At 30.1% G+C, this 16,831-nt stretch overlaps 1 protein-coding gene and 1 long non-coding RNA gene across 2 annotated transcripts; one reads left to right on the plus strand and one right to left on the minus strand.

Annotated features, from left to right (window-relative positions):
• Nucleotides 1-3,516: 3,516 nt before the first annotated feature.
• Nucleotides 3,517-4,675, minus strand: LOC146904315 (uncharacterized). Its single transcript, XR_015020073.1, has 2 exons — nucleotides 4,591-4,675; nucleotides 3,517-3,876 (listed from the first exon to the last, which is right to left on the minus strand). It is a non-coding gene; the product is annotated as an uncharacterized LOC146904315 (long non-coding RNA).
• Nucleotides 4,676-16,220: 11,545 nt separating this feature from the next.
• Nucleotides 16,221-16,749, plus strand: LOC146904316 (uncharacterized). The gene is made up of 2 exons (XM_085726675.1): nucleotides 16,221-16,327; nucleotides 16,415-16,749. The coding sequence occupies exons 1-2, from the start codon at nucleotides 16,235-16,237 to the stop codon at nucleotides 16,526-16,528; spliced, it is 207 nt and encodes a 68-aa protein (XP_085582801.1). The 5' UTR covers nucleotides 16,221-16,234; the 3' UTR covers nucleotides 16,529-16,749.
• The last annotated feature ends 82 nt before the right edge of the window (nucleotides 16,750-16,831 follow it).

The following is a 16,831-nucleotide window of genomic DNA, read 5'->3' on the forward strand; positions in this document are numbered from 1 at the left end:
TAAACTTGAGCCAACAAATGAACTGAAGGAGATAATTGAAGTAAATAATAATTTTGATATAAGCTTTATGCCAAAAAGCAGGTTACAACAAATATTAGAATGAATGAATTATTGAACAGTGAAGATCACAAAGAAGAAAAGCATGACGGTGTAGCTAGCTTGCATTACAAGTTACTAACCTAGTGTTGTACAATCTAGAAAGAAAGGAAGAAATGTAGTTATAAATCAACAAGTCAAATGAAGGAACATATGAAGATATTGAAGTCCACATACGGATTCCAACTGATACAAAAAGTTATTAGTCAATATATAAGTCCATTTCAAAATTTCTGTAAGTTCTAGTTGCAAATTAAAAACGATCCAATGTAACAACATAAGGTAAGCACAATAAAGCTATACCACGATTTTAATTTCAATGCATGATAACATACTCAGTGACGAATTCAGCTTTCGACACAAGGTGGCCAGAACAAGTTGGAATATTCAGGATCATCAGACATAAGCGAAATTCTACCTTCATCCAAGTACAATACACTGTCGAAAGGAGCAGTTTCGCTACATGGTTCGAAAATATTATCCAAAAGATCACACAATTCCCTTTGGCAACAGTCAAATCCGAAGCAATAGCAGAAAATGAACATATTAAACTTCTAAGAGTATTCTGCACTAGTCGAATCATATTAAACTTGAGCCAACAAATGGATTGAAGGAGATAATTTAAGTAAAAAATAATTTTGATATCAGCTTTATGCCCAAAGTCATGTTACAATAGATATCAGAATGAATGAATTATTACACAATGAAGATCACAAAGAAGAAAAGCATGACGGTGTAGCTAGCTTGCATTACAATTACTATATCTAATCTAGAAAGAAAGGAAGAAATGTAGTTATAAATCATCAAGTCAAATGAAGGAACATATGAAGATATTGAAGTCCACATACGGATTTCAACTTATTCTCAATTAGGGAGATCAGTTCTGGTGTAATTCGGTATAGGATCTCATTTGTTCGGCACAAACCATGTTATTGCGAGCAGGAGCTATTTTACATGTTGTTGTCTCTGCAATGTGTGTTTATGCTAACAGAGCAGTTTCATCTAGCTCAATTGTTTGCGGTCAGCTTGCTGTATTTCGAACCCAACTTAAAATAATCAATCAAGAAATGGACCTTTGTAAACATAGTTTCCAAATGGTTCAGCCATTACCCCATTGTACATAGTTTTACTTGTATTGTCGAAACGTCTCCCTTTAAGTGAGACACACAGAAAATGGGAGGAGTTCTTGGCCTCTCCTCTTGGCCAAGATTTGAGTCCAAAATATCTGCTGGCTTGCAGCTACTTTAGGATTTGTATCAAATCCTAAAGGTAATGATATTTGTATCAAATAACATAAGAGGCAAGGGCCTCTTACTAGAGAACAACATAAGAGGCGAGGGCCGAAATTAAAGGTTAATGATATTTGTATCAAATAATATAAATCACGAACACATCGTGAACTGATGTGGCAGTAAGTGATTGGTTTCTTATAACACATACACGCTGTGATTTCCGCTCAATCCTGAACTATACACTACTTTATAATTACAACAGGTATCGATTTGGGAAGATCGTGATGAGGTGTGTTCTTGATAAATAGCAGTACCAGAAATAAAATATGACAGTTGTGAATTGTCATTTATGTTATTGTCTGTTATGTTTTCTATTTTTAGGAACAAATAGAGAAAAGAAAAGAGAAAGTGGCCGGTTACTTGCTAGTTGTTGAGTGGTTCTGTGAGGGAGTGACCAAGCTCTAGATATCGTCATTTCTGGTAAGGCATATCTAGATATGGAATTTGTTTGAAGTAACTTCTAACTAAGACATGAAACGATGATAATAATAAGATAGGCATGAAACAGATGTAATGAACAGAAGGCATAAACCATAAACAATACTAACATAGTAAGAACAATTTAGAAAACAAAAGCACATGATCCCTTTCAAATGATGATACAATGAAGTGTAAATGAAGGAACTTATGAAGATATTGAAGTCCATATACGGATTTCAACTTATACAACAAGTTATTACTTAAAAAACTCAGTCAATGTATAAGTCCATTTCAAAATTTGTATAAGTTATAGTTGAAACCAAGGACTTATTGAAATATTTAAATGGACTTATATATTGACAATTAGTTCAAATATGTATCTGGATTTCAATATCTTCATAAGGTCCTTCATTCAACTTTTTCATTTACTACTACATTTTTTTCTTTCTAACTTTGGAACTAAACAGTTGACTTGTTTTAAAAGTTAAACTCAAACTACAATATACTACTTATAAGTAAGGGATTGACAGATGCAACATGAGATTTAATGCAAGGATTATAGGTCTTCGAGGTTATTCCATTCATTCTGATATCTGCTTTAACTTTGTTTTTGGCATAAAGCTTAAATCAAAATTATTGTGCATCCTATCATTCGGACACTATCGTCCATACTTGGACGATTGTTCTCTTTCCAAATTCGATGTTTCTGAAGAACACTCAGAAGTAACATATCATTAAAACAAGGGTTAGATTATTACAAGAAAACCGAACTGAGATTCACCATATTGGTTGTCTTCATTTCCTATCTTTGTTAGAAACTACTTCAAAAAAGTTCAATAGCTAAATTACCTTAACAAAAATGGTCCACTAACTGTTGTTTTCGATTTGAAACTTTTTACTGAATGGACAAAGAGCGAACGATGCAGAAAGTCACTTTTTATACCAAAATTATATACTCTATTATTATTCAATTAGGCTGATTTATTAGTTACACACATACCTCATGAAGGCTCAGTTTAATGGTACCTCTACAGAAACATGTACATCAATCTGGCCAAAATATATTGATGAGGTAATTATTAGTAATCTTAAATAGCCATAAAACCAGTATGTGACTTCTTGCAGAAACATTTTGCAATTGATTGACAATATAACTTTCAACGTTTTTGTCATCTAAAGCTTTTGAATGCTCATCCTCTTCTGCATCAGGTGCATCTGGCAATGTAACACTTTGTGCTTCACTAGAATCCACATCCATATCGATTTTGGAACTAGCTAGAAGTAGCCTGATCTTGCATGGTGAAAAATAATCTTTGCCCATTTGTTTTGACTGAATTTTTTATGTCTTCAAAAAAACTAAATATAGTCATCAAATTTTTAGGATGATGGAATTTTAAGGCTGATTTTGAGAATTTTAAGAAACGAGTTATGATTGGAATAATTTTTTGAGTTAGGTTTATATTTTTTCATTTTCTATGTTTGATGATGCTGCTGCAATATATTTTTGGGTTAATGGATAATTTGATTAGGGGTTTTGAGTTTAGAAGAATACAAGATGAACATAACAACTATGAACTTTCAGGATGTACTTCATATCATATATTTCTGCATTCTCATTTGGTCCTTGTTTTCCAAATTTCACTAAGTAGAAATTTTTTAACAGTGAGAAGGAACTTTAACAAAAAATAGTAAATAAAACACTAACATGTTGGTCAAAGGAATTTTGATTGAGATTAGAAACTTAATAAATAACCTTACACACACCCTTCTTATACATATAACCTTACACTTTCTTTATTTCATTCTACCAACACACACCCTCCTTTGACCTGCTCACTCCTCTTGCTGCTTTAATCAATTGGTATCAGGATCATTGTCCAGTAGAGTTAGTGAATAACCATTAGCCGTAGCAACTTTATCGGCTTTTGTTTCAATTGCCTTCTTACCACGTTCATTCACATTGTGTATATACAAACACATTGTAGAACCCGGAGGCCTTTGCTGCATGTCGTTATTGGCAGCCTTGAGCTCCTTGAGGCTTTTCACTTTGTAGTTGTACTCCATTGTTCTGTAGAGTGTCCACAATGATCTAATTAGATATGTTCAAAACATACAAAAAGTTTTTTTGAAAAGAAAAAAAAAACTTTAATACTACGATCAGTCGTGAAAATTGAAAGTGTGAACAAATTTTTTTTTTTTGTTTAAATCTAATATATATAGTTGGACAAAGAGAGAGTATATCTGTATTGAAAATGTCTTGTAATTAAGTACAGTTATAAAAAGAGTTGGAAAATCAACAATAGAAAATCCCTTATACAAGCGGAAACACAATTCATGAAAGAAACAATAAGAAATAAAAATATAACTCACAAATTGATAATAATTATCTAATTTTTTTTCTTTAATTATATCATTACTTTACTTGAGACTTGGATGAGGATGAATATAGCTGCTAAACCGTTTTAGAAAAAATGTCTTTAAATAAAACATAAATATATAATGCAAAGTGGCTGAGTTTTATGGGTTTTTTCGAAATTCTTACTGTTGTCCAATATTGATAATCTTTTGAGGTTGCTTTATCAATAATTAACCTAGCATTATGAAACTAGTCAAAGAAAAAAGAGAGCATTATATATGAATGAAATTCCAAACATCAAATGAAGGCAATATTAAAGAATATGCACTATAGTAATTATCCCAACACAATAGAAAGTTAGTCCATGATCAACCTCACAAAAATTGAAAAGAAAAAAGATCAGTCGTGTTTGTTTCTTTTACTTACAATAGCAAGTTTTTGAGACTTCTCTCTGCCTTCTCTATTGCCTCTACAGCAAAAACGGTAGTGAATAAATCTACTATACTTCTACTTCTACTATATTATTATTACTTATTATTACTTATATAAAAGGAATGTCCGGTGAATTTACCATTTGGCCCCTATTAGGGGCATTTTGGTAAATTAATTATTGGAGAGTTTTTTTTTTTTTTTTTTAAGTTGGCCTATTCAGTTGCTCCTCCATTGCTGTTGTGGGAGATTAAGATATCGTTTGACGCAACTTTTTTCAAACTTCTCTACATTTTTAAGGAGAAGTTAGGTCAAACACAATATCAATTAAGTACTTACTAAAAAAAGTACTTTTTTTGAACGCATAAAATTGAATGGAATGAGCTTTGACCAGAAGCTTTTGAATGTTGCTTTGAAAAACTATTACTCGACAATTTATTTCACAAGCACCTCTTGTCAACGCACGCTGGGGACCTTTTCTTTAATTTTTAATATTATATTTCAATATGTTTTTTTTCTTCCATTTAACTTTATTTTTTTTAACCGTTCCATTTAATTTTTTAAGGAGGTTCCATTTAATTTTATCTTTTTTTCAAAGAAATTTTATTATCTTTTTATTCCATTTAATTTTATCTTTTTTTCAAAGAAATTTTATTATCTTTTTATCACTTATGTATTTAATTTCAATATCGTTTAATCAGCACAATCTCACAAATATTTTTATTCACGTTGTCATTTAATGATCCCAAATATTTTTATCTCCTTTCTTCAACCTCACGAATATATACACACATTAACGTTTAGAGTAATATTTTATGTCCCTCTGTCTGTTTTTTTGTTACGCTAATGCATATAATTTTTTTAGTGTTGCTTGGTTGAGTGCTACCTCACCAATTTTTTTTAACTATTTTCCAATTTTTATATTTTTAAAGGAATGTCCGGTGAATTTACCATTTGGCCCCTATTAGGGGCATTTTGGTAAATTAATTATTGGAGAGTTTTTTTTTTTTTAAAGTTGGCCTATTCAGTTGCTCCTCCATTGCTGTTGTGGGAGATTAAGATATCGTTTGACGCAACTTTTTTCAAACTTCTCTACATTTTTAAGGAGAAGTTAGGTCAAACACAATATCAATTAAGTACTTACTAAAAAAAGTACTTTTTTTGAACGCATAAAATTGAATGGAATGAGCTTTGACCAGAAGCTTTTGAATGTTGCTTTGAAAAACTATTTCTCGACAATTTATTTCACAAGCACCTCTTGTCAGCGCACGCTGGGGACCTTTTCTTTAATTTTTAATATTATATTTCAATATGTTTTTTTTCTTCCATTTAACTTTATTTTTTTTAACCGTTCCATTTAATTTTTTAAGGAGGTTCCATTTAATTTTATCTTTTTTTCAAAGAAATTTTATTATTTTTTATTCCATTTAATTTTATCTTTTTTTCAAAGAAATTTTATTATCTTTTTATCACTTATGTATTTAATTTCAATATCGTTTAATCAGCACAATCTCACAAATATTTTTATTCACGTTGTCATTTAATGATCCCAAATATTTTTATCTCCTTTCTTCAACCTCACGAATATATACACACATTAACGTTTAGAGTAATATTTTATGTCCCTCTGTCTGTTTTTTTGTTACGCTAATGCATATAATTTTTTTAGTGTTGCTTGGTTGAGTGCTACCTCACCAATTTTTTTTAACTATTTTCCAATTTTTATATTTTTAAAAACTTTTAACTATTTGTCCACACTCGCAACCAATTGCACCCACAAAAACTCCAAACAGCTAGGGGTATAAGTTGTTCGGACAAAACCGAAAATCCAAACCGAACCAAACTGAAAATGTATCCGACCTTGTTTGGTTTGGTTCAAAACCGAACCGAACCAACCTAAACCTAAATCGATATAGTTTGGTTCGGTTCTCGGTTTTTAATTTTGAGATCCAAAGAAACCGAACCGATGCTAACTTCACTCCTCATTTTAGTGATATTATCTCTCTTCACACAGACTTATGATTAAGCTCAAAATTGAAGTTCAACATAAAATACTTCATAATTCATTCACTTTCTCCCATCATCATCTCATCTCATCACTCACACTATATTTCGTTTATACTAAAAAAGAACACTAGCTGCAAGTCACACTTAACCCATCGTTTCTCACTGCCGTCGGGATCGTCCATCTCTTGTTAGTTTCTTCATGTTAGTTATCCTTATTTATTAATTTTGTTACATCTGCATAAATTTAACCTTTTCCCGCTCATTTGCTTTATTAGGTTTGCAATTATATAACCTAACAAATTCCATCTAAAAAAATGCATCGCACCAATTTCATTCTATCCTCTCGCCTTTTTTTTCTACACTTATCCTTATTTATTAATTTTGTTACATCTGCAGCAATTTAACCTAATTTTTTCTTATTTATTAATTTTGTTAGGTCTGCAACAATTTAACCTAATTTTTTTCCGCTCATTTACTTTATTAGGTTTGCAATTATTTAACCTAACAAATTCCATCTAAAAAAAATGCATCACACCAATTTCTGCTCGCTTTTCATTCTTATCATGTTTTGTCATCGTTTGTGTGTGTGTGTGTATATATATATATATATATATATATTGTTTCTGTAGACTTTTTTTTTTACAAGAATTAATGTTAATATTCCTGAAGTCCAATAACTTTAAACCAAATACTCTCATACTTCTTTATTTTCATACGTCTTTAAAATTTTATTTTATGGCAAAGTATTATACCTTTTAACATATTATTTTATTTATGATGCAGACTATGAATATTATTTTCTACCACTATAAGCCAAGTATTGATAGCTTATTTAGGTGCGAAACTAAAGTCAATATTTGTGGTTAAAGGATTTTAACCATTAATATGTTATGTTGTTTAATGACATTTATTTATGAATTTAAATTATTTCAACCTAATATATTTATGTTTGCCCGAACACAAACAAAAATTTGCTTATAATAATTAACCCGGGCAACGCCGGGTATTTAGACTAGTACAAAATATTTGAAAAACAGGGAACATGGAAAACAATGTTATGTGAAATATTTGCGTATGTTGTATGCATGAAACCCATTTTTCATGAAAATATGGATTTTTTTAATTGCATTTTAAAACTAACCGATCAACTGAACCGATCCAATCCGAACCAAATTGACTAGTTTGGTTTGGTTTCTTTTTTAAAAAAACAGTAAAAACTGAACCAAACCGAATCGATGAAGATTTCATTGGTTCAAACATTTTTTTTATCAAAAACTGATCCAAATCGAACTGTTACACCCCTACAAACAACCAAAGCCCATTCTAACAACAAGAATCCGTTGAGCTGCAACAATATCAGCCCCTTGCCACAACCTTCCACCCAAAAGCAAACAACCCCTCCAATATAACAACAACGTGAACACTAAACCTCCACATAACAACCACAACCAAAACAATAACCTCAAATTCAAGCAAAATCCTTAACACCTACAACCCTCATTCCTGCCAAAACAGAGAGACGATAGTTACAACCACTTACAACATCTGCATCTCGTCCGACACAACCTAATACAAAACTAACTTTCAGATTCCAACTTCATTCATAAAATAAACAATCATCCTATATATTCTATTATCCTTCTACACGATAAAAAGTCAAACCCTCTGATAAAACTACACCATAAACACTGGATCACCCACAACAATCATAACCAAAACGACAACCACAAATGTAGAAAAAGCATATGCACCATACATCAACATCCCCAGTCACTTCCAAAACAGAGAGACAACGACTACAACCATTTATTACAGTTTTACCTTATTTGACACAACTTGATACACACTATTAATAATTAAAAAAAATGGATCTTGTTTGTTTCTTAATGAAACGTGTTGAGAAATTCAAAAGTAGAAATTTTGTTTTCGGATTTTTTAAAAATATTTAAAATAATTAAATACACAATTTTAATACTCCAACAATATTTCTATATGCATATTTTTAACAAAAAATACATGCTAGCAGTTAAAAAAAAGATGGTTGAAATTTAAAATCCTTATTTGTCGAAGTCACGATTAAGGATGTCAATGAGTATTTGTCGACACCGATATTAATCATCCACTATTTATATTACGATAGATAAATATGATATTAACGTCCACCCCATATCCGTGAGGATATCTGGTAGATGAGTGTTTAATGAATTTTGAGGTATTTGTATGTTTCTATTATCTTTTATTGGATAATTGCATTTCTTTAAAAAAGTATTACTTTTTGTTAAGCTATTTGTCTCATACTTGTGGCGGGTTTTATATACATATATGCAAGTATGGATTTTTTTTTTTTTGTCATCTCTAATAAGTTATAGCCAAGATGTTCTCAATTTCGTATAAAAATGAAGAGTTTCATTTTTAAAAGAGATAGACATAAATTAGATATTCATGGAATCCATTTTAACAAATGAGATGTTTATTCCATTTATCAATAGAGAGTTCCATTAATAAATGAGTCTCACTGTTATTCCATCTATCTATCCATCTATCTATCTATTTATCTATCTCTTTTGTAAATTAAGTTCAATTTCTTTTGAAAAATAGAGAAAGTTTGAACCGATTCCCAGCCATGTTTTTTTTGAGGGAAACATGCTTATAGCATTTCATTGATAATAGTAGTTTCAATGCCGTTTAATTATGATTCAAAGCGTAGACATAGAACGAGTAGGTATTTAGGCATTCATATCTATCTCTAGTTATCAAAGAATGTTTCTTTACTCATTTTTCATTTCTTTCGTGCCAGCTTTCCATTACTCATGATGAGTAACATTTTTAGATTTCATTGAATCCATCATTCTCTAGAGTTAGAGTAACCAGACTATTCTTTATTTAAATAATATATAGCCATTTTAACCATTAAAATTATATTGGTCGATTTATTTATTTTGTGTTTTGATTGATGGATTATGAAGAGAACATTTATTAATTTGTTTTAAATCATGGATAATATAAAATATTTTATGATTTTCTTCAAAAAATGATAAATTAAATGTGATTGAAATATTACATGATATATGTTATTATTTCAATTTTTATAAAAAAAAATTAGTATTAAAAAAGAAAAACAAATCATCCCCTCAATTTTCTTCATAAACTTTCTATTCAAACACACCCTTAATATCTCAAATTCATGAAATAACAAATTAATCCATTCATCAAAATATATTTTTAATAAACGACCATCAAAATAAATAAAAGACATATATATAAACAAAATATGCCATTTAATAGTGTGTTACATTTAAAAAACTTACTAAATTAATTTTTTGAAGGATTAATCAATCGATATTTTTTTAAGAAATTAAATGACTATCTAAAAAAAAACTCACAAATAAATACTTCCTTTTTATTGAAAAAAAATACTGAATTTTCATTTTGAACTCTTGTTGAAGCTGTACATTAAGAGGAGTAATATTGTCTTAGTATAATTTTCAAGCCATGATATGTGAGGAATTGCATGTAATAATCTATCTATAAAACAAGAGGTTTATGAAAAGAAGGGAAAAAAAGTAAAGAAGAAAAGAAAAGGGAATTGGGTTACATCCCCAAAATGAAAAACCTCAATGATTTTACTGTGAAAGCTGTCTCGTCCTTTCCTTTACTGCCAACTTGACAAATTAAGAGGGGTTACAGTCAATGGCCTCAGAATTGCTTGCAGGTCATACTAATTTCATGTTAACGAATCACACCATGAGTCAACTCAATAGTAGTAACCGAGTCATCATTTTTTTATTTTATATTCCCCATAAAAAAAACTACTTCTTCAAGCAAATTAAGTCTACAGTTTCTACTGACTTGGTCCCTTGTGTTTTTGCTTATGCTAGCTTGAGTCAAAATCAAATTCCCTTGATGACATTAATGGTCCGTTTGGTTCGAGAGTTTTGGAGGGGAGGGGAGGGGAGATTTTTAATTTGAAGTGTTTGGTTCAATTTTTAGAAAGGGAGGGGAGGGGAGGGGAGATGAGCAAATTTTATTACACTGTCAAAATTATCCTTATATTAATTTAAAATCTCAATATTATCCTTCTAACAACATTTATTATTATTATGTTATATTATCATTGAAACAATGTTTACTATTATTAGGTTATAGGTTATATTATCTTGTAACAACTTTTATTTCATATTATTAACATTTTTTATCTTGTAACAACTTTTATTCCATATTATTAACAATTTTTCCTTGTAACAACTTTTATTACTCCTTGTAGCAACCCTATTACTAATCCATTATTCCATCGTCTACATCATGTTGTTATCGATTACATCGTTATTGTTTCGTTACTTTATTATCCTTATTTAATTAAGTTTAAGGGTAAAACAGTAAAATAATTATAAAATCCCTCCCCTCCCCTTGTGAACCAAACACACTTTTAATTAAAATATCTCCCCTCCCCTCCCCTCCGTTAAAATTCCTCCCCTCCCCTCCCCTCCCCTCCCCTCCTAATTCTCGAACCAAACGGACCCTAAAGATCATTGCTGTTGTAGCATAGTATTGTAACTTGCAAGAACTAATAATAATGGTAAGTAATTATAACCTATATAGTATAGTCATACTCCATTTCAATTTTAGGTCATACTCGTTTCAATTTTAGGTTATGTTATGGTGTATAAGTGGGAAAGAAAGAATAAGTATGTGTGAATTTGGTTGGGGTTTTATCATTTGTGGAATTAGAGATCAATGTTTTTATGGTGAATCGACAACATTTAAAGCCACGTCAAACAAAGCGGTAAAATATAAGAAATCGTGTTATCTCAATCAACAAGTTTTTTATATGTTTTGCGTTTGACACTTTAAGTTTTTTAACATTAGAGATTGTTGATCTTTTACTTGAACTAAAAATGGTCATCCATGAAAATGTCGTGTTTCCTATGTTCATGAATATTGTGTGTTATGAAGATTGATTTTGACATACAAAAAGAATTAGTAGCGCAACTTTAGTTTGTCTTTAATTTTACTTTTGAACAATAGTACGGGTGTGTTTGGTTTTAACTTTAGAGGATCAAAAATTGATTTTAGATGTCTATTTGATTGATACTTTCTCCGGTTACATTTATAAATAAAAAATAAATAAATAACTTTTATTTTTTTAAATTCATTAAATAAATGATGTATATGAAAATACAATATAGTCTAGATACGCTTATTTAATAAATTTGAAAACGTAAAAATTGCTTATAAATGTGACCAAAGGAAGTATGTGCGACTCTTCTTAAGTAATATTGATTTTATCGTTAAAATCGATTTTAATTTGAAGCTATAAACTCAACTTTAAATTCTAGAATTGATTTTTCAATTTTAATTTATTATTCAATTCATTTCTTTTAAATGTATTTAAATACAAATTTTTTTTTACCTTCAATTCATCTATGGGAAATGTCAACAAGTGCCCTTGGAGCATTTGTTAAGAAACTAAATATAGAAACTTTATTTTGAAAATTGTGTGTTTGATTTACATAAAATTTACATAAAATTTTGAAAGTAACTTTTTTTTACATAAAATTTAACACTTGTTTCTTTTTTTAATCCTTAACTAGTGTTGAAATTTTGGGGCCTAACTCATCCTTACAAAACCCTTTTTCTTGATCATTCTGAACTTTAACACTTCTCAAGCTCAGAGTCAAAGCATCAGTCAGAACTTAAGTCAGAGTTCAGCTTCTTCTCAATGTACTTCGTACAACGATTTTTCCAATCTGTCTCAAGTTAGGCCAATTGTTGAATTTATAAACTTAGTCAAGATCTGCTTTTTTATGCACAAACATGCAATTAAATACAATAAAAATCCAAAAATAGCAAATGTCTACGTGTCGTGTGTTTGGTTATGTATGTTACCAATTGTTCAATAGGTCTTCTGTTCGAGCCGTGGGTCCCCCCCATTATTTGTTTTTATCCGGTTCGAGCCATGGGTTCCCCCCATTATTTGTTTTTATTTTTCGCTAGTTTTTATTTTTATTTTTGTTTTTATTTTTCGCCAGTTTTATTTTTATTTTTAAAAGTCTTCTTCTTCGCCCGTCGTCTTCAAAACGGGTCTTTTGACCCATATTACGACCCGATCGAATCTCTCACGATATACAATGAAATTCTAAGATTTTTACGTAGTTTTGATCGGATTTGAAAGGCAAGGAGAAAGCACATGTTTATTTTGCAAATCCACAAGTCAATCACAGTTATTATTTTTAAGGAACTCGCCGGAAACATATGAAAGAAACAAGGACAAAAACTTGCAAATCCATGTTTTTTACCAACGTAATACGTATGCTTGGTTCTGGGTACAAATTATTTTCTCAACAATGCCAAATTCCCACTGTAAACAGCACCTCATTGTTTTTGTGTGGTGTGTAAATTGTGAGGAAGAAAGAAATGTATTTTTTTTTTTTGCACGAACAGATTTTTGTTGTACTTGGAAGAGAATCATGTGTAGAGAGAGAGAGTGTATGATGTGTTGTGATTGAGTGTGGAGAGATGTAAGTGTTCTCTTGCTGATGTTGAGAAGATCCAATCCATTTATTTAATCCTAAGGTAAAAAAAAAAAAACATCTTTGCTCCCTCATGACATGAGGGACCTATTGGCTAGGGCTGGAAATGAGTCGAGTCGAGTCGAATTCATCTGAGCTCGGTTCGACTCGATAAAAATTGACTCGGCTCGAAACTCGACTCGAGTTCGATACGAACCATTTTTTTAACTCGAGTTCGGCTCGTTTAAAGTTCACGAACAACTCGGTTCGGCTCGTTAGGTTCAACTCGTTTGCTCGAGTAACATAATTCAAAAGTTTCTTTTTCTGTTTTTGTCAAAAAATATATTTTGACCTTTTGATTTTATTTATAAAAAAAAAACAACAAAAATTGAACTCATTAAATTATGGAAGTTGAAGACCACAGGAAAAAAGCGACGACCTTATAGTTACTAATGTTGTGATGCCCTTATGCTTCTCTTTATAATAACTCTTCTTCACTGATGTGATTGAACTCACCGATGTGGGACAAATTTTAGTACATATGCGTTGTTAAAACTTAAAAGCCTAAGCCTGCATTTGTATATTATTAGCTTCTTTTTTTCTCTCTTTTCTTGTAATTATTCTTGTTAATTGTTAATTATTTTCTCTCTTTTCTTATAATTATTGTTAATTGTTAATTAAATTAGTAATATTTTCTCAAAAAACAAGTACTTAAATATGAGAGGAAGGTTGTAATAAATTAGATATTTCATGTTTTAATATTTAAGTTTGCACTTTATTAAATTTTACTAAACCAATAAATAAATATAAATATGTATATATATTATCGAGCCAACTCATGAACCAACCGAGTCGAACTATATACTGCTCAAGTTCGGCCCATTTATTTAACGAACTTAATTTTCAGCTCAAGTTCGGCTCATTTGGTTCATGAACCAAGTTCAACGAGTTAATTGTCGAATCGAGTTCCGAACTATTGTCGAGTTGGTTCGGTTCATTGCCAGCCCTACTATTGGCTCCCTCATCCTAGCCTCCACCAAAAGATAATAGTGGTGCATTTTACTTTGGAATCCCCCAACTTTTTCCAAACTCTCATGTTCACTGATTATTTTATTTCATTCAGCACGATGCACCACCTCAATGATATGTCAATTTCTTCTTCCTCATTTTTGTTCATAATTGCCCTGATCTAAATATTTTTCTTCACCAATTTAAGCTATTTCGACTTTGTGGTGAGAGTCATCATCATTTCATAAATGTAGATCATCACTCACTCCAAGTGGTAACTAACAATGATGGTTGTTTCTTTGTGCAATTATTACTTTGTGAGTATTTTTATTGTAGGAGCAAAATTCACAGTGTTAAGAAATTGGAAATTGCAGACTTAAAATATATCAAATGACCCGTAATTTTTTAATATATGATAAGCCATAAGTAAAACTCATGATTTCCCACACAAAATCAGAGATAAATCTGAAGGCTTATCCCTGTAGTTATTCTGGTAACTGCTGAGTCAAGAGCGAAATTGGATAGCCATGCACAAAGCAGAATGTTTCACATCAATGGTTCAACAAAATTCTGTGCTATATTTTATGTTATGAGATTTTGTTTCCTTAAAAGGAAGAAGGTCCACATTAAGGGCAGTCACTATAGTGACATTACCTGCTATGTCATGTGCCTGTTTGCAAATAAATGACCCGTAATTTATTTATGAGATTTCTGTACTACTCTTCTATGCTCACTAATGCCATGTCCTTGCATGTAAAGTTGGTTAATCCCTTACGTTGTCCGTTAAAAATAAGCTGGATTTCAAACTTAGATAAATAAAAATACAAATGTCTCCTTGATTCAAGTAAACTGCACTTTAATTAAAATAAACTCCTTGAAAAACAATGAAGAATACTACTTTAATCGATATTGCAATCACCACCCTTTATGTGGATGCTTTGAGTATGCAACCTGGAGATTAAGTCTTATAAAATCTTCTACTATTTTTGGTTTCTATAACCTTTATTGATCTCTTGACGATGTCAGTACTACTATGTAAATATATATGTTCAATTGTTCATCAACAATCTTATAGAGTTTGTTGAATGTATTCAATTTTTTGTAAAGAATATTTCAATGCAACAAAGTAATGGAAATGTTATATCAAACACAGTGTGTCTAAATGAAACAATATTTTTATCAAATGATTATTAAATATGTTCTTTTTTACACTTGTGATGAATTGCCGTTATAAATTGTTTTTGACTAAAAAAAGATCTTATAGATATTAAATTAATACTTATATTCATCATTTTTAATTTGCAAAAATTAGTAACATTAAAAAGGTGATACTGATAATGTAAAACGATAACATTTTTTACTAAACGATAACATTTTTTTAAAATGTTAATTAAATAATGCTATAGACATAAAATAAATGCTTCAAAATTCATAATTTTATAACACAGTTTAAATATTTTAGTAACAAAACTTGATCGTGCTTTTATTCAAAAGTTATTAAATCTAATTGGTAAAAAAATTCTTGATTTGGTAACATTTGTAAAATGTTACTAAAACCCAAATATGTTGTAGTGAATTTTACGGTATTTAAAACTTGATCATCTCAAAAAAAAATCATTATATTCTTTTATTATTATTTTTATTTCAAATATCTAGAAATAAAATGTTATATTATCTACTCTCTCAAATAAAATAAATTTTTATTCATAATAAAAATAAATGAATTTTATCAACAACAAAACTCTTTTTTGTAGTTTATAAAGTTTAATTAAACTATCAATGTTGATATTGTTAAGTTTGACCTCTTCACCTATGTTTGAATCTGAAACCTAAAATCCTTTTTGAAATAATATTTCTAAGGGGTGATTTATGGTTTGTGCAAACATGCAATAAAAATGAGATAAGTTTTTTTTTTTTTTTTTTTTTTAAGGAAAAAATGAGATAAGTTTTGTGTATTTCATTTAAAATAATTAAACGAGATATTTTTTATATGTAATTAAATGATGTGTTCAAATATTCATGACCATGCCTTCATGAGGGTTATTTATGGGTGATTATTTTTTGTTTCGAAGGAATTATGAGATATTTTTTATATGTAATTAAATGATGTGTTTCGAATGGATGCAATGCAATTCGCTCTTCCAGTATTGGGCATTGTTGCGGCTGCAGCAGTGACCTTCTATGCAGTGAGTTTCAATGAGATTAGAGAGGTAAGTCATTAAGCAACATCATCAATTATATATGTAATATATATTACATGATATCTTTATCAATCCTATAAAATTGAATTATGACAGAAATCACTTCAAGATTGGGATGATTCTGAATCAGAGAATGGAGGTTTTAGACCAACATCCAGCTCCCGAGAGAGGCGAGCTAGAAGACAAGCTAGTAAAAATACCAAAAAATAACTTCGACAAATGAGAATTACTCTCTTTCAATGTTATGTTGTCTTTCATTTCTTAATTTTTGATGCTTGGTTTTATACTAAATAAATAGTAGCAAATTGTTTGTACTAGGTTGAGTGACCTTTTCAATAGTTCTTGTTAGTGCTTGTTGAATAGTGCCCGTGTTCCATTTTCTATTGGAAAAATGTAGAAAATTGTGTATCAAATTTGAGTTAGAAGTCACACATTTTTTGTGTTTTCTCCTGGGTCAGTGACTAGTCTCACAACAAGTTGCACATCCAGAGGCCAAAATAGTTGCATGTTCAT

This window comes from Medicago sativa, chromosome 7 (assembly GCF_051527215.1).
Source record: "Medicago sativa cultivar Bolivia chromosome 7, Bolivia_mono, whole genome shotgun sequence".
NCBI classification, from domain to species: Eukaryota; Viridiplantae; Streptophyta; class Magnoliopsida; order Fabales; family Fabaceae; genus Medicago; species Medicago sativa.

Excerpts from the sequence above, each read along its gene's own strand:
- LOC146904316 (XM_085726675.1), top strand. The coding sequence starts at position 16,235 with ATGGATGCAATGCAATTCGCTCTTCCAGTATTGGGCATTGTTGCGGCT. Across the intron at positions 16,328-16,414 it reads GTTTCAATGAGATTAGAGAG|AAATCACTTCAAGATTGGGA; the intron begins GTAAGTCATTAA and ends GAATTATGACAG.